This window comes from Podarcis liolepis, assembly GCF_965112155.1.
Source record: "Podarcis liolepis genome assembly, chromosome: 5".
Taxonomy (NCBI): domain Eukaryota; kingdom Metazoa; phylum Chordata; class Lepidosauria; order Squamata; family Lacertidae; genus Podarcis; species Podarcis liolepis.
The window spans coordinates 89261895-89285284 of NC_139556.1; the positions used below are offsets into that span (position 1 = coordinate 89261895).

A 23390-nucleotide genomic window follows, 5' to 3' on the forward strand; every position below is an offset into this window, starting at 1 on the left:
AGCTGTGTCTGTCCATGGGTCAAGCCAGGCATGGAGGGGAAGGGAGTGCTTGGGTGGGTGGCAACAGGAAAAACAAGCTGAGGTAGTTTGCTTCCATTGCAGGCTGCCAGCTGCCCTGGCCCACAGAGAGGGAGAGAGAGTCTAGGCTGTGGCTTGGAGGAGCCACTAGAAGAGCAGGGACAGCCGAGAAGCACTGCCAATTCTGGCTCTCCGGCTGGCTGCTTTTAAAAAAATGACAATTCTTTCCCAGAGCGAAGTGCCAGCCCGCCAGTGCCTGGCATGGTAGCCTGTGAGTGGTCTGGCAAGGGGCACAGAGGGCACTTTGCCCAGGATGCCCTCAAGCCTGCAGATGAGGAGGCATATTGTGGGAGGGATCAGACCCCATCACATTGCCTGGTGACATCAGGGGTCTGGTGGCATCCATTCTGGCTCCGAATAAACTGAGTTCAAGATCCACTTCTGAAAGCAATTACAAGCCCACTTGGGTCAGAGATGGTGGCGCTTGGTTTTGTTGCTGCTGCTGCTGCTGTTTCGCAAGTCCTACACGTTTTTCCTTGCTAAACTGGACTCAAACCCTCCTCCTTTGTGCAAGAAGAATCCCTTCTGGGTCACTGCCACCGAAAGAAAATTCAGGTAGGTCCAAGCCAAATTGCTTCCTCCGCCTGCTGTTCTGGAGCCCTGTTCCTCTCAGTGGCTCCTGTCCATTACGTTACATTTTGCTGCCCTGTGCAAAATGCGCCAGCCACACATGGGGGGGGAGGTACGGACATGGTGAGGAAATGGGGTCTCGCTGCAGCCTGGGGCCTAGTGCCACACTTATTTACACTTTATGGCATCACTTTGTGGGCTGCGATACATTGAAGAATCTGGTCATACAGCTGTAAATGCCAAGTCCCCAGCAGGCTGGATAGGCTTTTAAATGTGCTAGAAAACCACAAGGGCTTTTCGAAATGTCGCCTCCCTGTGGGATTAATTGTCAAATGCTGGGGAAAAAGAGGGCTAGATGTCAGAAGAGGCTTGTTTGCAGCCTGCACACTTCAGCTGGCAGTCACGCAAAAAATGCTAGATGGGCTGGTTGGTGTTTTTTTTTGTAAACTTAGAAAAATGGGGAGTATTTATATGTGCACGGCAAAGGTCAACGATTGCTACCTGCGAAGGCAGGAACCTGATGATATGAGAGCTGCGCGGCTGCAGCCAAACTCTGCAATGCAACTGGTTTGCTGTTGCTTTTCTCCACTTTGGTGACCGCCACTTGCAGGGAGGAGGGGGACAAATGGAAGAAGAAGAAGAATAGTTTGGATTTGATATCCCGCTTTATCACTTTCCGAAGGAGTCTCAAAGCGGCTAACATTCTCCTTTCCCTTCCTCCCCCACAACAAACACTCTGTGAGGTGAGTGGGGCTGAGAGACTTCAAAGAAGTGTGACTGGCCCAAGGTCACCCAGCAGCTGCATGTGGAGGAGCGGGGAATCGAACCCTGTTCACCAGATTACGAGTCTACCGCTCTTAACCACTACACCACACTGACTCTCTTCACACATTGCACACCTTTTCTCTCCAGGGTCAAATTCTAATTGAGGAGAAAGAACATCAAGCCAAGGAGGATGACCAGCTTGGCCCAATCCATCGGCCAAAGGAGGAGAATCTAGAAGGGGGTCGCTTCCTCCTCTGACACTGCCGGAAAGAACACTCTGTTCCATCTGCCTTGGGACTGCAGAATCAAGGGCGAAAGAAAACTCTGGTCCCAACCGTTGGCCAAGGAACAAGAGCCACCAACTGCTATCTAAGCAAGGTTCTGAGAAAATCAGTGTGGCCCGAAATGGATGCAAATGCTCTGGGTTTAGCGCTTTGTCCTGAAATTAAAGGACTGATGTCTTCTTCCTCTTTTGCCCCTCCTTTCCACTCCCCTTCCTTTCCGCATCCTGTCTTGTCAGACCGTAAGCCTGCTATCAGGGCCTCCCTCTCGCCCTTATTGATGTGAGCCGTTTCGGTACAGTGGTACCTCAGTTTACGAACTTAATCGGTTCCGGAAGTCCGTTCTTAAACCAAAACTGTTCTTAAACCGAGGTGCGCTTTCCCTAATGAGGCCTCCCGCTGCTGGTGCCCTTCCACCGTTCGGATTCCGTTCTTAGGCCGAGGTAAAGTTTGCAAACCGGGACACTATTTCCGGTTTTGTAGAGTTCGTAAATAGAATCATTCTTAAACAGGACTGTTCCATTCTTAGACCGAGGTACCACTGCAATTGAAAAGCCGGATAAAAAAAGCAACTTACTAATATAGGAGCCGTCAGAAAGGAAGGATAAAAAGCAGGATTTAAAAAACAACCAACTAACCATCCTGTCTGGGCTGTGTCCGTTCTGACAGCAGGTGAACTGAACCTTCCTCCATATGAACCCTCCTCCAGATGAAAATGCCTCTGAATACCCGGTGCTGGAGAGCTTTGCACGGAGAGCTTTGCTGCACTCAGGTCCTGCCTGTAGGCCTCCCATAGGCAACTGGCTGGTCCCTGTGAGGTCAAGATGCTACTATTTTTGTGGGATGTGGTTCAGTGGCAGAGTATCTGCTTTGAACACAGAAGGTCTGACTTGGTACAAGGCAGCTTCCCATATCCAGACCCGAATGTGTGCCCTAATTTCCGGGTAAATGGACTGGGGTGTGTGTGTGTTGAAACGGCCTTGGCCCTGTATACCTGAAGGAGCGTCTCCACCCCCATCGTTCTGCCCGGACGCTGAGGTCCAGCGCCAAGGGACTTCTGGCGGTTCCCTCGCTGCGAGAAGCAAAGCTACAGGGAACCAGGCAGAGGGCCTTTTCGGTAGTGGCGCCTGCCCTGTGGAACGCCCTCCCACCAGATGTCAAAGAGACCTGACATTTAGCAGACATCTGAAGGCAGCCCTGTTCAGGGAAGTTTTTAATGTATGACATATTAGTGTATTTTTGGTGTTTGTGGAAGCCACCCAGAGTGGCTGGGGAAACCCAGCCAGATGGGCGGAGTACAAATAATAAATTATTATTATTATTATTGTTATTGTTATTGTTATTGTTATTGTTATTATTATTATTATTATTATTATTATTATTATTACAAAACAGAGGGGACAACTGCACAGTGACATTTCCATCGGTGCACATCATCTCGGTGACCCTTCTTTTGATGCAGCCTCCAGCTTCAACCGCTCTGCAACTTTAACTAGCCACCCGCTGATGATTAAGAGATCTTGGTGCCATCATTATGGCTGTAGCTGCACATGAGCAAACAGTTCCCAGCAGTGGTAATCCAATTTCTCTTATTTTTCATCATATATATATTTGGTGTGTGTGTGTGTGGCAGGGTAGGGTGGGGGGTTCAGAGCTGCCACACACCCATCTGATAACGATGCTTAAATAATGGGTGCTGCTTTTCTGTTTTCTTTTCTCCACTTTTGGCCGCTTATGTCAGTTTTATAGCAGCGTTATGGAAACATGACAGGGAAGCGAAAATCTGATTATGCCTAAATCCTGGCCCATTATGTGATTATTATGAGCCACAGCACAGCGGGAGTTACAGCGCTACGATAGAAGGGATTTCCAATATAATTAGATCAGATTGGCAGCACCAAAGAAATCAGGGCAGAACATTACGATGGCTTTCCTGTAAATGCCAGTAGCCGCGGCTTCCCGTCAGCGCGCACCTGGTAGGTGTAAATGCTCCACTTCTGTGGTGGTCCCTCCAGCAGATGCTATCGTTTTCTCTCTTCCCTGCTGAGCTGTGGGGTTATATCCCAAGGGGTCCGGTGGCAGTCATTTAGGGCAAAGGTGGAATGCAAGGCTCGTAATCTTGGAAGAGATGAAAAGGCCACGGAACAGTTGCACTAGATGCCAGGAAGTTTCAAGGCTCAGCCGAGACCATATTAACACTGGTCATGAAAGACCTACATTGGTTCCCAGCACGTTTCCGAGCACAATTCAAAGTGTTGGTGCTGACCTTTAAAGCCCTAAACGGCCTCGGTCCAGTATACCTGAAGGAGCGTCTCCACCCCCATCGTTCTGCCCAGACGCTGAGGTCCAGTGCTGTGGGCCTTCTGGCGGTTCCTTCACTGTAAGAAGTGAGGTTACAGGGAACCAGCCACCCTGTGGAACGCCCTCCCATCAGATGTCAAGGAAGCAAACAACTATCTGACTTTTAGAAGACATTTGAAGGCAGCCCTGTTTAGGGAAGTTTTTAATGTTTGATGTTTTGTGTCACACACACACACACACACACACACACACACACACACTGGTACCTCTGGTTACAGGCGCTTCAGGTTACAGATCCTTCAGGTTACAGACTCCGCTAACCCAGAAATAATACCTCGGGTTAAGAACTTTGCTTCAGGATGAGAACAGAAATCCTGTTTTGGTGACACGGCGGCAGTGGGAGGCCCCATTAGCTAAAGTGTTACCTCAGGTTAAGAACAGTTTCAGGTTAAGAACAGACCTCTAGAATGAATTCAGTTCTTAACCTTGGGTACCACTCTCTCTCTCTCTCTGTATATATATATATTCTGTTGGGAGCTGCCCAGAGTGGGTTGGGAAAGCCAGCCAGATGGGCAGGGTATAAATAATGAATTATTATTATTATTATTTACAGTAACAATGATCCCAGTATTTATATACCACTTAATATACGAAATCCCTAAGCGATCTGCATAAAAGCCCGCAAGAACGTTAGGAAAATGAAAAAGTGAGGGGAATGGGACTCTCTGCTGGCCACCAGGCAAGGGCTTGTTCCGCCTGCCTCGCTCCACCCTCCACCCTTCAGAGCCCCAGGAGCTTTCAGAAGAAATGTTGCCACCTACAGTCATTATGTGAATGTGTCTTTTGATGAACTGAGTGGAGGACTCTGAGTCATGGGGTTGGGAGGGAGTGTGTGGATTCAGTAGTGCTTAACTTGTCTTTGGTTCTTTGGTTGTTAATGTTGTTAATATTGCTTTGTGGATTATGAATGCTGACAGTGCTTTTCTGGGGGTGGGGTGGGGTATGCATATCCCTAAACATTTTGTGAATCTAAGTTTGGCCTCATTGAGGGGCAATATTTCAATACGAGTAGGAAAATGAGAGTACCCCTGAACATTTTTTAAGAGAAAAAGCACTGAGTGCTGTAATGATTTGTGATTTTTAAAAAAAATAATAATAATAAGACTTTTCTTGTGGTTGTCCTGCTTAATCTGTTTTCTAAGTTGCTTTCTTAATAGGGTTATAGAAAGTGGTTGTTTTGCGGATGATTTGTTGACCATTTTATATGATTTATGCTGCACTTGTGAAATACTGTGTTATTATTTATTGTACGTGTGCCGCTTTGCGACTCGTGTGAGTGAAAAGCGGCGTAGAAGTATAATAAGTGAAATGAATGAAAAGAACAAGCCATGTACTGCATTATAACCAAGCATGCAAAGAAATACATGAGTAGAAACAGAGAATGGATTGATAAAACGTTCGATTAAATATCTATAAATAATAAAACAGAGCAGTGTGGTGAATCTTATGCGCAAGGGAAAGCCTACTTAAATAGATGGTATACAAAAGGCAGTGATTTCTCCACACACTGATCCTTCTTCCAGGCAAGCTAGAGCCACTATCACCTTCCAAGGACACATTCCAGCCATTCCAAAGGAAGGTGCTTCCTCTGTGAGTGTTTGTGGCCTGAGGCCTGCATTTGAGCCCAGGGCCTGAAGTTCCCCATCCACGTTCTCCATGAATGACTCTCTGAAAAGGAGCTTCTCCTTTACACCATAATCTAGGGCGGGGTTCACCAAACTTGGGTTTCCAGATGTAGTTGGACTACAACTCCCATCCTCCCTAGCTAGTTGTCAGGGATGATGGGAGTTGTAGTCCCCAAACAACCAGAGACCCAAGATTGGGAATCCCTGATCTAGGGTGTCCTTAAGGATTCTGGTGAAGCTAAGTCGGGGCTTTGGTGGCCACCATTCCTCCAAGTGCCCTTGTCATGGCTACCTAACGCTTGCGCTCTCCCCATTACCTCACCCAAGTCCCCTCGGGGCCCCTACCTACCTCGAGGGCTGTTCTGAACTGTCCCGCTGCCACAGCATACTTCTTCTGCCTGTAGCAAGTGCTGGCATCTTTTAAGGACACCTGAAGCCACTTGTCCATCTGTGGTTGCCTGCTCATGCCAGGCAGCCTTGGGGAATCTACATTTGCAGACCCTGGGCGTTTGACCTGAGTGTTGGTTGGGGCCACTTGAGCTGCCAGAAACTCATAGGTGACGTCTTCCTCGTCTGTGTACACCAACTTCATTTCAACCTCCATCAGGCTTTTTAGGGGGATGTGGGGTAGTAGCACAGGGAGCGCCTGGTTCTCTGGCTCCATCAAGCGTTGTTCCTTCCTCACGCCTGGCTTATCGTTGCTTTCCGACTTCCGTTTCAGGACCAACCTGTCCAGATCGTGACCTTGTTTTTCCCTGACATTGTTCTTCCCGGCTTTCAGCTTCTCCATTGGGTTTTCCACAACCGCTGCCCCCGAGGTACTTCTAACCTCTTGCAAAGCTTCCGGAACGTCATTCAGCCGGTACGCCGTTCCTCTCAGCTCCTCCTTTCGGCACATTTCGCTTGCGATGTTCTCAAAGCGCGTGCTGTTTGCCGGCTCCATGACTCACAGAAAAGCTAGACTCCAACTCCTGAGGGTGGTTCGAGGGGGGAGGGAGAAGGCAGAAGAGGTGGGAAAGTTTACAGTTCTGAGCTTTGCAAATAAAGGATGCAGAGCAAATGTTTTATTCAATTTGCCCACAGCTGGCACCATTTGAAGTCAACAATCAGCTATGGTTAGCAAAGAGCAGAGTTCCCCCTCCCTCCTCTTTCTTTTGAAAGACTTTGGAATTATACCCTCCATTGAAAACAAGCCGAGTTGCCTCCATAGCTGTTATTTAACACGTACTGTAAAAATGGTATTTTGACTTCTGTTTCAGTACTGACCTACCCACTCCTGGGCTCTGCCAAGACTCTTCCTTTTGGAACCCTGTTGGCTTACAGTTCACACGCTGGCCAAGGGGTGCGGTTTTCAGGGGGTGCAGTAAGTGGCTTGTTGGACTTGCAATGAGGAGAAGTGGGTTCAAAGCCCGACATAGCTTGCTGTGTGACCTTCTTTCAGCCTGCCCTCAAGGTCCTTCGTGGGAAGCGATTCATAAATGAAATGCTGTAGGTAAATAGCAACCTACCTTGCCAAGTTGTTGCAGGGAGAAAATACGCTAACCCCATTTTATGCTATTATGAGGCTCCAAGAGAAAGGTGGGCAGTGAAGTGATGGTGGTGTTTGATGCACCCACTTCAATCTCCTTTTCAAATATTACCAGGATAGCATGAGAAGGGGAGTGTATTCTAACAGCTAAGACAGGGCTAGCCAATGTGGTTTCTTCTAACCAGATTCAAGAAGCATGTCCAGTGATCAGGGGTGATGGTTCAGCAGCCTGGATAGCTCAGTCGGTGAGAGCATGGTGCTGATAACACCAAGGTTGCAGGTTTGATCCCCATATGGGATGGCTACATATTCATTCCTGTATTGCATGGGGTTGGAATAGATGATCCTCAGGGTCCCTTCCAATGCTATGATTATATGGAGGGCTCCAAGGTAAAATGAGAAAAGGTGATCAGTTCACAGCCTCTGTGAGGGGAATAACAGACACCTAACTCACAGTGTGGCTGAGCTAAAAAAGAAGCGACATTGATCTTTCACTCCTGTCTAATGCAGGGCACGGCCTGGCCAAAATACCTAGAAGCCCCATTGGTTTCAATGGGTGGGATTTATTTTTTTGCAGGTATGTAAGTTTCCCATGGACATCAATAGGACTCATAAGAGTGCTTCATTCTGGCTGGGTGTTGCCCAGGTTTCGTCAGCCTTCTGGGGCTAGTGGCCACATTTGGAATTTTTGGGGTGTACCCTGGGCGTCTGTCGCAAAATGGCTGCTGTGGGGTAGGGGGAGTCCAGTACAAAAGAAGCAGGAAAAGAGGGCATGCACGACCCACCTGTGGGACGTAATCCATTGGTGCAGTCAAAAGCAACATTCCTTATTTCCCTAGAGTGGCACAGGCAAGGGGACATCCAGTCAGTGTAACTTCCTGTTCCACTGGTCTGGAGCATCTTCCCCCTGCATGTGACCTGGGAGATGGGCGGGGCTCTGGCTGACTCCTTAAAAGAGCCGAGTCATGCAGCCATTTTCTCACTTGCAGTCTTCTTGTTTTTCCTCTTGTCTTGCTTGCTGTTCTTTTGCTGCCATGCTGCTCTCCTGCAGCCATTTTGTTGTCTTAATGTCATTTTGCTGTCTGCTGGCTCTCAGCCAGCAGCACGTGAGTTCAGTCTCCATATGAGATCAACTCACACTGTTTGTTTATGTAACTAACAAGCTTTCATATTGTGAACTGAAATGTGAGTAAACTTTACTCAGAAAGACTCTTGTGTCTTTATTCTTTTAAGAGGGATTAAAGGGGACACCAGGAAATAATCCTAACTAAGAGATTCAAATGAATCTGCAAACTAGCTTCCAGCTATATTGAGAGGAATTTGCTCTGCTACATCACTCACTTATTCAATATATCCTTCCCTACCTTCCTTAACATTCCCACACCACCTGCCCCCATCAGCCACCCTCTTGAATGGAACAAAACCCATTTGCCTCAGCTGGCACCAAGCTTGCTCACAAAGAGAAATTATTTGCTCCTCTCTTCTGTACAGAAAGCAAGTGTCTGGGTGTCCAGCCCTGGTACCAAAAGAAATATGGGCATGCTTAAGTTTCATTGGTAGCCGATGTGGGGATGGACCCCATGCACAGTGGTGCCACCCCCATGTGAAAGAAAAGGAGGAGTTTTGCCCCTAAGTCACTGGCCCATGGTGCAGTTTGAGCATTTAGAGTTTTCCAAGCGCAAGTTGTGTGGGCAAACTGATCACTCGGCAGTCTCACGGAGAGACTGCTAGCAAATCATTACTTTGGTCCGATAAATATTTCCCTGATCAATTTGATCCAACTGCCCATTCTTTCAGGAAAGGTGTGCTGGAAAAATTGCGTTCCTCATAAGTGCATTGCGGCTGAAAGCATAATTCTAGTCATAAACAGTGAGTGAAAGGATCTTCCTTTTAACCTAAAAGGTTCATAATGAAGATAGCAGTGGAGGGATGAAAAGGAAGACTACCAAACAGTATTTGCAGAGAGCAATTTCTCCCAAATTGACTTTGTGTGTTCCCTAAAGTGCCTTTATTTGGCTGATGCCATCAAGCATCCTGATCTTTGTATTTTCTTTTTGGAATTAACTCTTTTTGTTGTCGTTGGTGCGGACAATGATAGGTTGCAGAACTGACAAGAATGGGAAAAAATTCCAACTAAAAAAAAATGACCCATTTTAAATGGGGCAGGGCAGGGACAGAAAATGGTACCGTGTCACACTTCTGCCTTTTAAAACAATGTAATTTTAGCTCCTTGCACATTCCACTCTTACTTGGGAGAAGAAGAGGGGGTTGGGGTTGAAATCTAAAGGGGGAAAGAAGTCTTTTATAAAGCTTCCCTCCCTCAGTCCAGTCTACATTTGGCACGCTGGCCCTGTCGGTTTTGTGCGTGAGCGCTATTTCATTCAATCACAAGTTTGGTTCTGCTTTCAGTACATTTCTTATTGCCAAAGACCAGGTCACATTAAAAGAGCACCTGCAGCTAAGTCACACTGACACTTCTGATCACCTTGCTGTAAAATTGGGCTATCAAGAGTGACCCTGTCGCAGTCTTTCTAATATGACCTTTATACTTCCTCCCTCCTAAGGCTCTTTTTTGAAAAACAATTCTGCACTTACTGGGGAAAAAATGTGAAAGTTGGATTTTGCCCTACACCATGTCAGACTCATTGGCCCATCGATCTCAGGATCAGGGCCAGCCCAGGACATTTTGCTACTAGAGGAAAAAAAATAAAAATAGCACATACCATTGCTGCTGCTGCCTCCTCTTCCACCTCCTCGGTGTGCCTACAGCCCACGTCTGCCCACCCACTCTTGCCTGCCCACCCACTGCCTTGGGTAGTCCATTATTAGTCATCTGGGCTAAGTCAACGGTTGACAAAGCCTTGGGTCTATTTTTGTTGTTGTTGGAAAAAGGCACCTACACTATCAGCCATCATCACATCTTGAGGAAACGAATCTCGTCTGTTACTTTTGCATCGCCAGAACTGCTTACATTTGTTTGCCTTAATTCCTGCTGCCAATCAATTTAATTGATTGAGTTCTGGGTTGTTTTTTTGTTTGAGTGAGAGAGAGAGAGAGAGAGAGAGAGGATGCCTCCTCGCAGCCTTGACTGTTAATTTTAGCAGCAAAGCCGTGAAGCTATGTGAAGCAGAGCCCAAACGACCCACCATTTAAAAAAATAAAATTGCCCTGGTACTCAGACATTGATCTCCACTCTGAATTTTGTACATTCTATCATGCAGCTCTTACAAGTGTTAGCTAGGTGCTCAATTTAGTAGTAATATAATACAAGTTATTACTAAGCAGGGCTGGCCCTACCGTTAGGCAGAGTGAGATGGCGGATTCAAGCAGCTGATTGGCAAGGGCAGCAAATTTGGATGTATTATTCTTGAATTTTTAGTGGAAAGGGAGGAAAGAGTGTGGGATTATTTGTCTCCAGGGTCAAAATAACTCTACCAACCTTGGAGACTATGCACTTAAGTCTGCCAGGTGAATAGCACCCTGGGGGCAGGAATAATTTGTTTCTCCACTGCAGGGTGCTTCCTTTAATCTGTCCTGAGCTATAGAATCATAGAACTGTAGAGTTGGAAGGGACCCCAAGGAATCCTGCCCACAGCCGTCCTTGGGCGGGCTCAAACCACCAACCTTCCAGTCAACAGCCAGACCCACTGACCCACTGTGCCACAGGAGGGCTTCTGACATTTTCTGAACCTTCCAACAGTCTTATCAATTCGATTCCCTCCCCCTCTTTCTTTTTTCCTTTCTCCTTCTGTGTTGGAACTCCTATTTAGGGACTTCCCTGGCTTTTTTCTGGCCCATGTAGGACCAGTCTGGATTGTTAGCCTTGGTGAAGACTTGACGTTTTTATCCCCCCAAAAGTTTTTGATTGAGTTCCACTGAAATGAGGCTGCATTTTAATGTTTTAATATTGTATTTTAATCTTGTTTTTTAAAGCTGTATTCTAATCAATTGTTTTTATATTTGGTGTTAGCTGTCCTCAGCCTGGTCTTGGCTGGGGAGAGCAGGGTATAAATAAAATTTATTACTACTACTACTACTGCTATTATTATTATTATTATTATTTATTATTAGCCCCTTCTTTCTTCTTCTCTTCTTTGGTGATCACTCATAGCCAAGTAAGATTGTCTTCTATGAACACAGTTTTAACAATGAGTCCGTAAATGACTGTGGAGGCCAATTCTGGATCCACACGTCCTTCCACAGTGGGGACATAGGTTTCCCTCTTAGTACCTTTCTTCCTATGAGTTTGAGCATCTTCAAAGTCCATTAGTCTTAGGTCGGTGCTAAAGTCCATCCATTTCAGTAGTTTTAGTATGACTAACTTTGGATATAACCCTGAGGTCCAGCTATGAGGGCCTTCTGGCGGTTCCCTCACTGTGAGAAGTGAAGTTACAGGGAATCAGGCAGAGGACTTTCTTGGTAGTGATGCCTGCCCTGTGGAACACCCTCCCATCAGATGTCAAGGAAATAAACAACTGACTTTTAGAAGACACCTGAAGGCATACAGCTTCCGGGTCATGTGGCCAGCATGACTAAGCCGCTTCTGGCGAACCAGAGCAACGCACGGAAACACCGTTTACCTTCCCGCCAGAGCGGTACCTATTTATCTGCTTGCACTTTGATGTGTTTTCGAACTGCTAGGTTGGCAGGAGCAGGGACCGAGCAACGGGAGCTCACCCCGTCGCAGGGATTTGAACCACGACCTTTTGATTGGCAAGTCCTAGGCTCTGTGGTTTAATCCACAGCGCCTCCCGCGTCCCTTTTTAAAAATTATTATTAAAAAGATAGTAAACCTGAGGGTAGGGACTGTCTTGTTTTGATTGTATGTAAGGTGCTCTGGGAGCCTTTTTGGCTGAAGGGCGGGGTACAAATGTTCCAAACAAACAAACAAACAAAAAGTTGAGAAAAGCATCATCAGAGCTTTGCTTTTCTCAGGAAAGAAAGGCACATATGATTTCCATGGGAGTCAAGAAGCCAGTTCCTGTGATCAGGGGTTCATTCTTAATGGAGGGGAAACGAAAGAAAGAAAGAAAGAAAGAAAGAAAGAGAGAGAGAGAGAGAGATGGGCCATATGTCACACCCCATAATCCTTCCACACTTCAGCCAACAGAATTAAGCAATTTTCTGACAGGTTAGCTGCACAGGCTGCCAGGACACTGTGCACAATGCAATTTATCTGGACGCTTCCGCTCAGGTGAGCCTTAAAGGTAGCATTGGAATTCTTCTGCCTGGCTTCCGCTGCCTAATAGGAATCTAAGTGATAACTGGTGGGAGGGCGCTGAAGCATTCATGCATTTGGAATCGCCAGATGTACGCCGACGCCCCGGAATTTCCCAGTGGCATGAAGCAGAAGGGCAGAAGTCCCCCCAACTTTGAGAATTCACCTGTAGGCAGGCTAGTGAGGGGCGGCTCAAGGGCGAGTGTTGGTTATCTCACCAGGACTGTCAAAGAGTGGTCTCTCTCCCAGTCGGTTCGCCACCACTTCCCCCCTCTCTCTCCAGGTAAGCAACAGTCACCCAACTGCTCGGAAGCTAGAATTGCAGCCCCTGCCCCACCCAGCAAGCTGTTTCTGCATAACACCTATGCTGCACCCAGTGGACTAGGGGACTAGGCTAGTCCCCTAAACGCTCCCAGTAAATTAGAGTATTAAAGTATTATAACCCCTTGCCTCCTTCCCAAAGCCCAGGAAGCTTCTGCCCAGTTTAGGAAGGGAAGCATGATGCTCACGCTAATCTCTGGCCCTAACTGTTTCCCTATGAAAAATTGCACCGCATGCCACTGTCTGCACCAGCTACACTGGGTGCTGCTACATTTTGAGGTGGTGGTTTCATGTGCTTGGATGAAATTGTGTGCCCCTGTATGGATGAGCCTTCCCTGGTCTCCATCCAGCTACTGGGCACTGTTGGGAAAGTAAGCAATGGATTGAATGGCTCTTTGGGCCCTTTAAATGGGTCTTTGGCTCTCTTATGCGGCCTTCAGGGACTGTCTTTTTTTTTTTTTTTAAGGAAAGCATTTGTCCCCAGCCACAGATGTTCACTTAAGCATTCTTCCTCCCCAGCCCTTCCCTTCATCTCCTGTAGACAGCTGGAAGGATGCCAGCGTTGTCACAGACTAATGCATCTGCTCGAGCCCATGATTTTGTAACCTTTAAGTTAGCATGCGGCAATGTTTCATTTTATGACCTTCCCAAGAAAATTCCACAAGGCTCAAAGGGTGCAGGATGCTGCTGCTGCTGCTGGAATTTCAATGCGCGGCAAGGTGACTCAGGCTCTTGGAGTCCCCTGAACAGGAGCTGCAACATCTGTGGCCTTGGGGTGGCATCTCAACAACTACCCTTCAAGATGGCTACAGAACTGGTTTCTCTGTTGCGGAAGATCTCCTAAGAGTTGGTGTCTGCTTAGAGTCTGTATGGAATATGCCTGTATGTATTTGAATGTGTATTGTTGAGGGTTCAACATTGGGAAATTCCACTGAGCTATACTGAAGCTAAAAGGAGCTCTCTGAGTGTATATGGGTTGATAATTAACTGTTGATGTTCTCGGTTAGCTCTCACATGATGTTTAACTTTAGATCATATGAGAGAGGTATTTGACTGCAAATCACCATCTTGGAGAGCTGGTCTTTGAGCCTTTCTCTAGGAGCCACAGAGAACTAAGGATGTGCTAATGAGTTCTCCCCTGAAGAGAAAACAACTCCTGGCTAATGGAGGCTGTGGAGAGAGACAGACCTAATCCATCATGGGAATTTGACTTATACTGAGTCAGACTCTTGGACAAACTAGCTCAGTACTGTCAACACAGAATGGCAGGAGCTTTCCAGGGTTTGAGATAGGAATTTGGTCCACCCTATCTGGAGACCTGAGACCTTGGAGGAAGGGGCACAGCTCAGTAGCAGAGCATCTACCTTGCAAGTAGAAGTCCAAAATTCAATCCCCAATGCCACTTCCAGGTAGGGTTGGGAGAGGCTCCTGTCTGAAATCTGGGAGAGCTGCTGGTGGTGAGTGGCGATAATACGGAGCTAGGTGGACCAATGGTCTTGCTCAGTGTAAGGCAGCTTACTGTGTGTATGTGGAACCTTCTGCATGCAAAGCAGTTGCATTACCACTGAGCTACACAGCCCTTCCCCAAGAGCCCCCAGTATGGAACCTGGCAGCATCAACAGAATTGTGAGAGCCTCGTTTTACTTTGATAGGACACAGCAACAACATGATAGATTAGTTGGTGCTGTCAGCTGATTAAATGATTATAGTTGATTAATCACCTGCTTTTTAACCAATTAAGTGATTAGATAATTGATTGAATTTAAATTAATCTGCATATCACCAAAGCATCAGCTTCTCAGAAATCTATGTTAAACTTTCCTCCTTGTTGTTTTGGTTTCCATAAAGGTCTGTGTTTGGAGTTTTTAATGTAGGGAATGTTTTTGAAGTGCTAGATGCCCTCTTGGTCTGCTTCCTCATTCTATGAAATGGGTACAAAAAAAATTGAAATTATTAGCTGTGAGGATAGGTGGCTGTTTTTAGATGTCCGTCATGTTTTTAAACCCCTTCATGGATCACTGCTTTGCCGTGGCGAGGGCAGCATCTTAAAAAGCAGAGACATCACCTTGCCAACAAAGGTCCGTATAGATAAAGCTATGGTTTCCCAGTAGTAATGTATGGAAGTGAGAGCTGGACCATAAAGAAGGCTGATCGCCGAATAATTGATGCTTTTGAATTATGGTGCTGGAGGAAACTCTTGAGAGTCCCATGGACTGCAAGAAGATCAAACCTATCCATTTTTAAGGAAATCATCCCTGAGTGCTCACTGGAAGGACAGATTGTGAAGCTGAGGCTCCAATACTTTGGCCACCTCATGAGAAGAGAAGACTCCCTGGAAAAGACCCTGGTGCTGGGAAAGATGGAGGGCATAAGGAGAAGGGGACAACAGAGGACGAGATGGTTGGACAGTGTTCTCGGAGCTACCAGCATGAGTTTGACCAAACTGCAGGAGGCAGTGGAGGACAGGAGTGCCTGACGTGCTCTGGTCCATGGGGTCATGAAGAGTCGGGCACGACTAAACGACTAAACAACAACAACAACATGTTTTTAAATGTGCTTACTTCATTTTGGATTGTGATTTGGGCTTTGTTGTTTACCACCATCGCTTCCTACATAGGAAGCTGCCTTCTTCTGAGCCAGACCACTGGCCCATCTAGCTCAGTGTTGTCTACACTGACTTGTAGCAGCACTCCAGGGTTTCTCTCCCAGCCCTACCTAGAGATGCCACTCCAGGACTGAACCCGAGAAATTTTGCACAGCTTCTCATCCATTGCCCCATTCCCCACGGTCCCTTTGGGAGGAAGAGTGGGGCAGAGATTTTAATAATATTTCTTATTACTATGAATGCATGAGCTCTGAAAAATATATTTCTCCTGTGCTGTGCCTGGGGAAGCCATTCTGTTAGAAGTATTAACATCCTAAAGACATGTCCTCCCTCCACCACTGCAATGAAAAAATAATTAAAAAAACCCCTATAGATGAGCTTTTGCTCTGAAAAAAACAAGATATATCTTCATTCCTTCGTTCAAGAGAGATCTGTTCTTCTAATTCAAGATGAGATTACTGGAAAGGGATTTTATAATGTGATTGGCTTTTCCAAATTTCCTGTAAACAAGATGACAATCAGCGGCAATATTTCAAAATTTGTTGGCATGTAAGCTCTCATTTTTTATCGGGGGCTGGGGGAGAGGCGATGGGTGGTTGGAGGAAAGCTACATCACCTTCCTCTCCGGCTATTACTTAATATAAAAACAGACCAGCAAGCTATGGCCTAGATAATTAGATATGTTACACATTATTACATTAGCAGAGAGAAACTTATGGACACACACACACACACACACACACACACTGTATATAATCAAAGCTCTTGGCAGAGCGGGGAGAAAAGGGGAGAGGTTCCTCTCCATAGGCATGGATTTGTAGCTGTATTCTTTGTCTATTAATGTAGGTGGAATAATAATAATAATAATAGTAGTAGTAATAATAATATTTTTTTATTTATACCCCGCCCTTCCTGGTTCAAAAACTGGGCTCAGGGCAGCTAACAACAAATTTAAAACACTTAATTATAAAAGCAGCATAAAATACTGTATAAAAACATGAATAACAATAAAATTCAAAAATCAATTTAGGGGAAATAAGCATTAAATAAGCATACTGTATTGTTTAATTAGTGTTTTTATGGAGCAGTTAAGTAATTTCGTTGTCCCCGAAGGGGGCAATGACAATAAAGATATTATTATTATTATTATTATTATTATTATTATTATTATTATTATATCACCAGGAATGTGAACAAGGTCCGTCCATCAGCTTCAGCTGGTGGCTCAGCTTTACCCCTATCTAGGACCAGGATATCCTACTTGGTCTATGCTTTGGTAACCTCCAGGTTACATCACTGCCACACGTTATATGTAGGGCTGCCTCTGAAGAGAGTTCAGAAACTTCGGCTGGTGCAGATTTCAGTGACCAGGTTGTTCACCGGGGCAAGACAGTTTGAGCATAAAACGCCAATTCTAGCCTGACTGCACTGGCTGCCAGTTAGTTTTGGGGGCCAATTTCAAGTGCTGGTTTTGACCTACAAAACCTTAAATGGCTCAGGACCACCATTCCTCAAGGACTGCCTCTCCCAATAGGAACCAACTCAGACCCTGAGGTCATAATCGGAGACCCTTCTTCATGCGCCTCCTCCACAAAAAGTCCAGAGGGCGGCAACAGGGCCTTTTCTGCAGTGGCTCCCCACTTGTGGACTGCCCTCCCCAGGGAGGCTCGCCAGGCACCTTCGTTACGTGTCTTTAGGCGTCAGACAAAAACGTTTACTCACTCTGCAGGAGCAAAAGCCCTGGTGTACACATGCGGAGTTTCTGAGTGCTTCACACTTCCTTTGCCGATTGAACCGCAATGAGGAGCGGGAGTCAGTTGGTCTGTTTTGTGCTTCTAAGACATGTGGAGCCCCCTTGCAACGGATTTGAAATGAAACATTCCAACAGCAACTGCCCCACATTCCTGGCACTCTGGGACAGAGAAGGGAGGGTGGAATGAAATGCTCATGTTATTCATGTAATAAATACAGATTTTGCAAAGTAGGATGCCACGACGCTTCCTTTATATGGAGTGCTATGAGTTAAGCGGTGCAGTCCTATGCATGTCTGCTCAGAAGTTGTTGGCATCCGTATTTCTTGGGAGACAATAGAAAGAGCCTTCAGGGGTGAAATCAAACCATTGGAGAGCTACAACGCCTGCTGTGGCTGTAGAGACCAATACGGGAGAGACATGGTTTGTTGCAGGTAGGGCAGATGAAGGTGTCCAGTTTCACTGCTACAGGTGCGCTATGGAATTTCTGCTCTCTGCGCTTTCTGGTCACCGCAGTGGATACAAGACCTTTCTTTCTGTCTTCAGCAGGAAGCCCCCCAGAATTCAACGGGACTTACTCCCATTACTCTGCTACCTATATCTACTGGCAAGAGTGCCAAACGGAATATAATATTGGGGGGAGGCAGGTAAGCCCTGCCCCACATAATGGATCACCAGATGCAACATGCATGCGCTCGCACACACCCAATTTGAATGGCAATGACCATCAGCTGGGGGGGGGCTCAAATATTTTATTGGGGTGCTGCTGAAGGCAGTTGGCTCCTATGTCTACTGGACTTTTTTTGTATTGAACTTCCTTCTGATTGATGCTATTTATTTCAAAACCTATTCATCTTAAACAGCTCCATAGCAAAACTCCCTTGGAGGTTCATAGTCTCGATCCTGCAAACTCTTGATGGGCTCATCCAGTTCAGCTTCTTGTTCTCAGAAACGCCAACCAGATGTCCCTGGGAAGACTCCAAGCAGGGCATGAGAAAGGGCATTCTCCCACTCATGACCCCGTTATTGAGAGGCACACTACAACTGATTCCTCCTTCATGGACCACTGCAGATTTTATGGACTCCATGATCACGGCAGATGGTGACAGCAGTCACAAAATTAAAAGACGCCTGCTTCTTGGGAGAAAAGCGATGATAAACCCAGACAGCATCTCAAAAAGCAGAGACATTACCGTGTCAACAAGGATCCATATAGTTAAAACTATGGTTTTCCCAGTAGTGATGTATGGAAGTGAGAGCTGGACCATAAAGAAGGCTGACCGCCGAAGAATGGATGCTTTTGAATTATGGTGCTGGAGGAGACTCTTGAGAGTCCCATGGACTGCAAGAAGATCAAATGATCCATTCTGAAGGAAATCAGCCCTGAGTGCTCACTGGAAGGACAGATCCTGAAGCTGAGGCTCCAAGACTTTGGCCACCTCATGAGAAGAGAAGACTCTCTGGAAAAAACTCTGATGTTGGGTAAGACTGAGGGCACAAGGAGAAGGGGACGGCAGAGGACAAGATGGTTGGACAGTGTTATAGAAGCGACCAACATTGACGAAACTCTGGGAGGCAGTGGAAGACAGGAATGCCTGGCGTGCTCTGGTCCACGGGGTCATGAAGAGTTGGACATGATTAATTGACTAAACAACAACAACTGATTCTGGAGGGAATATAGCCATTACGACAAGTACTAGCAGCAGCCATGGATGGTGGTTTTTCAATCACAGCATAGCAGAAGCTGATGTAACCATATCATTATGAGCTGGCTGTCCCCCCTCCTTTATTCCTCTGCCCTCCTCCCATTGTAAATTCCGCCTTCCATCATTTGTATAACTTTGCCACTCATTTATTTCTGACGGGTTTCGTTTTCACTGACCTTGGTTGCTTTCCCTCAGTGCCTGAACTGAGATTGCTCTTTGTGTCTGTTTGACAGGTTTATAAAAAACCAATTGGACTTGGCAGGTATTTAGGCCTTAATCCAGACAGGCTCCTTCCCCATTTTAAAACATTACATTAATGTTTAAGAGAGGATACTGTTCCTGTTCCATAACCACTTTTCATAAATGTTTTAATGCTTCCAAGCCTGAACTCCACTGAGGTCAATTTGAAGATCCCAAATAAAATATCTTTCCTTCACAGATGTTCCCACGCTGCCTGCAGGAGGGGTAGCAGTCCTTTTGTGTATCTCAAACTAACCAGGAAGACAATTGCTTTGCCACTGGGAAGTACTACGAGTACGCCCTTCTCAAGAGGTGGGAAATAAAGATGGGTGAAATATACTCGGAGTCGAGAGTGGATTTCATGCTCTTTATTCAGCTCATAGTGGTGAGGAGGAATGGAAGTTCCCCCAGAATGTCTGCTTTATATACTATATTTACAGAATGGGCCCCACATGATTGGCTAATTCCGGGATTCTTCTGTAGGCCAATCAGGTTGCGGATTCACTTCCACCTGGAGCTGGATTGGGTGGTTCCTGTGGACCAATCAGACTGCTGCATTCTGGATCCTATTCAACTCAGTACATAACAATGGGTTTAGGTTAGAGATGTCTTCAGTCTTCCCTCAGATATTTCCCTGGTCTGAGGGAAGCTGGGTGTTTTTTTTTTTGCTTGACATTCATGAACAATGGGGCTCATCAACCTGGGAAGGCAGCCCATCCAGGAGAAGGAAGACTTTAAATATCTGCTGCCTTGTATCTTCCCCAGAGTGGCTGGGGCAACCCAGTTAGATGGGTGGGGTACAAAAATATCATTATATTATTATTATTATTAATAATAATGCACACAGAGAGACAGGATGGACTGGACCCTAGGCGGTTCCAACCTGTTTCAGCCAAATGAAGGTTGCCCCAGTTCTAGTCAGCTTGCCTCCCTTTCCTACATCCTTTCCCACTGTTCCATTCCTTCCATCTTTGTTGTTATGTGTTTTGTCTAGGGAGGGACCTCAGGAAGGCAGAGCCTCGTGCTCCCTGCCTTGAGACCCCGGTGCTAGAAGACACTTACTGCAAAAGGCTTTGGGGACCTGCAGGATTCCACTAGCTCCCATTCCTCACTATGGACGCTGTCTGCACTATACATTTAAAGCAGAACCAGTCCACTTTAAGCAGTCATGGCTTCCCGCAGAGAATCCTGGGAACTGTAGTTGGTTAAGGGAACTGAGAGTTGTTAGGAGATCTCCCATCCTCTCTCAGAGCTACAATTTGCAGAGTGGTTTAGCAATAAATCCTCCTTCCCAGGCAACTCTGGAGATTGTAACTCTGTGAAGGGAATAGGAATTTGTTTACCTCCCGAACATGAGGCTGAAAGTGCTGTTCTGTTTTAGATGTGTTTCATAAAAGAATACTAATAATGTGTTGCTGCGACTGGCTGAAGAAGGTTTGCCACTAGAGGGTGATACAAGAACAGTCATTAGGATGGTAAATTCCAGGCAGGCTGTTCTTCTAATTTTGATAGGATTACGTCCACGCCTCGCCTTGGCTCACTTGATTTCTCATCACTTGATTATTTTGGGCTTGACGACTCAGAGCTGAACATGTGAACTGGCTGCATTGAAGTAACAGAAAGTAATGTGAGAGTTTGATCCGGGAAGTTTGATCAGCGACGACTTGTTCACTTGCTAGTTGTTGCCTGGTGGTTCAGTCATCAGTTGATAGCATGCATGGGGGAACCAATTTCTCTAAAAGCAGGAATGGGGAACCTGTCACCAACCAGAAGTTGTCAGGCTCCAATTCCCATCAGCCCCATCAGTATGGCCAGTGATCAAGGATCACGGGAGATGTAGTGCAGCGATGTCACTGGCTAGCTCAGCTGGTGCTGAGATGATCCTCAGGGTCTCTCCCAACTGTACACTTCTATGATTCTATAAACATCTGGACAGGCCCAAGTTCCCCACCTGCGCCTTAAACCATGATGATGGAAAAAAGGTTCAGTGGAAGTCATTTGACATTTCCTCCCTCTGCTGGTTGAGCAGTAACTCAATCCTGATCTTTCTGGGAATCTTACTCTTCTTCATGCTATTGCTCAAACCACTTTGCCATGTGTTGCAGTGGCACTAGAAGTGTTCCAGCAAACACCTCATGCATTCATTGCATTCATTGGTTAAGGGTGCTGAGAGTTGTTAGGAGATCCCTATTCCCCTCAGAGAACTCTGGGAAAGAGGGAATGACTGTTAAACTTTCCTGGGAATTGTAGCTCTGTGAGGGGAGTAAGCCGCCTACAAACAACTCTCATCACTCTTAATAAGCAACAATTCCCTTACTTGATGGGAGAAATCTCAACCCCTGTGGGCCATCTAGGGAGGGTAAAGGGGCCAAGGGCCTCCCTGAAATTTTCAAGGAGGGGCTAGGCCCCCTCAATATTCCACAGTCTGCAGTGGGCCTCGCTGGGCCTACCAGCACCTGTGGTGGGCCTCATGGCCTCTTCCCACTGTGTGATGTCACACAAGTGACATGTGTGTGATGTCATGCGTGGGCGTTGGGCACCCCTGGAGTTGGGCGGAACCCGGTGCCTATGGCCACAACTGCATAAAGTGGTATGATACTGCTTTTAATGTAGACTGCATAGTATTGTGCTATATTGACTACCTGAAGTGGGTGGATAGGGAGTCATCCATCCAAACCCCCATTGGGTCCATCTGAGCAAGGAACCATAGAACAATTCAGTAGCAAGTAGCAAGTACCAAAGGGTAAGGACCAAAGTAGGGGGCCACTGGTGAAGGATATAGAAGGGTTAAGAACCAAGCCAGAAGAGAGGGCTGAAGAGCAAGCAAGGAAAACACCAGAGTTCAACTTCTGGAAGACCACATTGGTCAAGCAAGTCTCAACTGCACCAGGAAACTGTCTTATGCTCCTCTCAGATGCAGCTTTACCTTGTCAGCTGTTCTTGAGAACTAGACCTTGATTTATTTCTGTACTTAGATTTCTCTCAAACTTTCTGTTCCTAACCTGTTTATTTTTTTTCTATAACTGATGGAATTTGCTATCATTGCAGATCTATGAATTGTAGGAACTGCACAATCTGACTGATTAAAGCTGGTCTGTTGCCTGCGATATCTTGGTTCGCTCACAGTCATATCTCTATAAAGTGCTGAACTCCACCCCTCAGAGGCAATGATTGTGTTGTTCTTTCCCCTCCATGATCTATTTTTCTGGAATGGAAGAATGTCAGTCAAGAATCCTTTATCTTATCTTATCTTTATCTCTATTTACTTATTCTTCCCATCAGCACATAAAGAAAACAAATAGAATCCAGTTTTCTTTGCTGTGTCCCTTCTTTAATTCTGACATTTATTAGATAACTTCAACATGTTTTGCTGTTTTTAATATCTTTCCCAGTATCAATAGCAGAGGCTTCTTTCTCTTTCCAATTAGTCAGAGCATGGATTTTGCTTGTGGATAAGTAGATTTATGGTGAATTCAATAGCATAGCTGTGTATTTTACCGTTTAGGTTATTTAGAAGATATATTTTGAGGTCATTAGACAACTCATACACTAGATCTTTAATAAATAACCTAATTATCTTTATCCAATAAATCTTTATCCAGGGGCAAACCCACCAAATATAACAGGAATTGGATGGTTGTGAATTTCACCTCCTGCATAGAACATGACCTAACTTGCTTTTTTTGTGAGTACTTGCCAAGTACTATTAATACATAGGTTGGCATTCAGCTAACTTTTACTTAGACACACTGAAATTAACAAACATGACTACATTAGGCCCATATAGGTCTAGCACCCAGAACCTTTGCAACATAACTCACTATAACTTGAGTCAATGGCTTTTATGTGTCAAAATAGTCTAACAGACTTTCCTGTGGATAAAAAACATAAATATAGCAGGACTTGAGTATTCAGAAGCATTAATACCTCTTACCATGGAGGCAGAATATAGTCATTGTGGTTAGTCTTATCCTTGATGAATCTGTCTAGTCCTCTTTTAAAGCCATCCAAGCTGGGGGCCATCACTGCCTTTTGTGGAAGTGAATGCCATAATCAGTACTTCCAACACTGTCTCTGGAGGTTCAGGTAGGCTAGGTGACTATGTTGTTGTTGTTGTTTAGTCGTTTAGTCGTGTCCGACTCTTTGTGACCCCAAGGACCAGAGCACACCCGACACACCTGTCTTCCACTGCCTCCTGCAGTTTGGACAAACTCATACTGGTAGCTTCAAGAATACTGTCCAACCATCTCGTCCTCTCTCGTCCCCTTCTCCTTGTGCCCCCCATCTTTCCCAACATCAGGGGTTTTTCCAGGGAGTCTTCTCTTATCATGCGTGGCCAAA

At 45.9% G+C, this 23390-nt stretch overlaps 1 protein-coding gene and 1 long non-coding RNA gene across 2 annotated transcripts in view; both read right to left on the reverse strand.

Annotated features, from left to right (window-relative positions):
* Window positions 1-17224, reverse strand: part of SPATA16 (spermatogenesis associated 16) — a 157039-nt gene extending 139815 nt beyond the window's left edge. The window contains exons 1-2 of the mRNA XM_083504227.1: window positions 17075-17224; window positions 6030-6651 (exon numbers count right to left, since the gene is read on the reverse strand). Coding sequence (XP_083360353.1) covers window positions 6030-6623 — 594 coding nt within the window. The 5' untranslated portion in view covers window positions 6624-6651; window positions 17075-17224. The remainder of the gene's footprint in view (window positions 1-6029; window positions 6652-17074) is intronic.
* LOC310707497 overlaps window positions 1-23390 on the reverse strand; it is a 579039-nt gene that overhangs the window by 242025 nt on the left and 313624 nt on the right. The window lies entirely within an intron of this gene.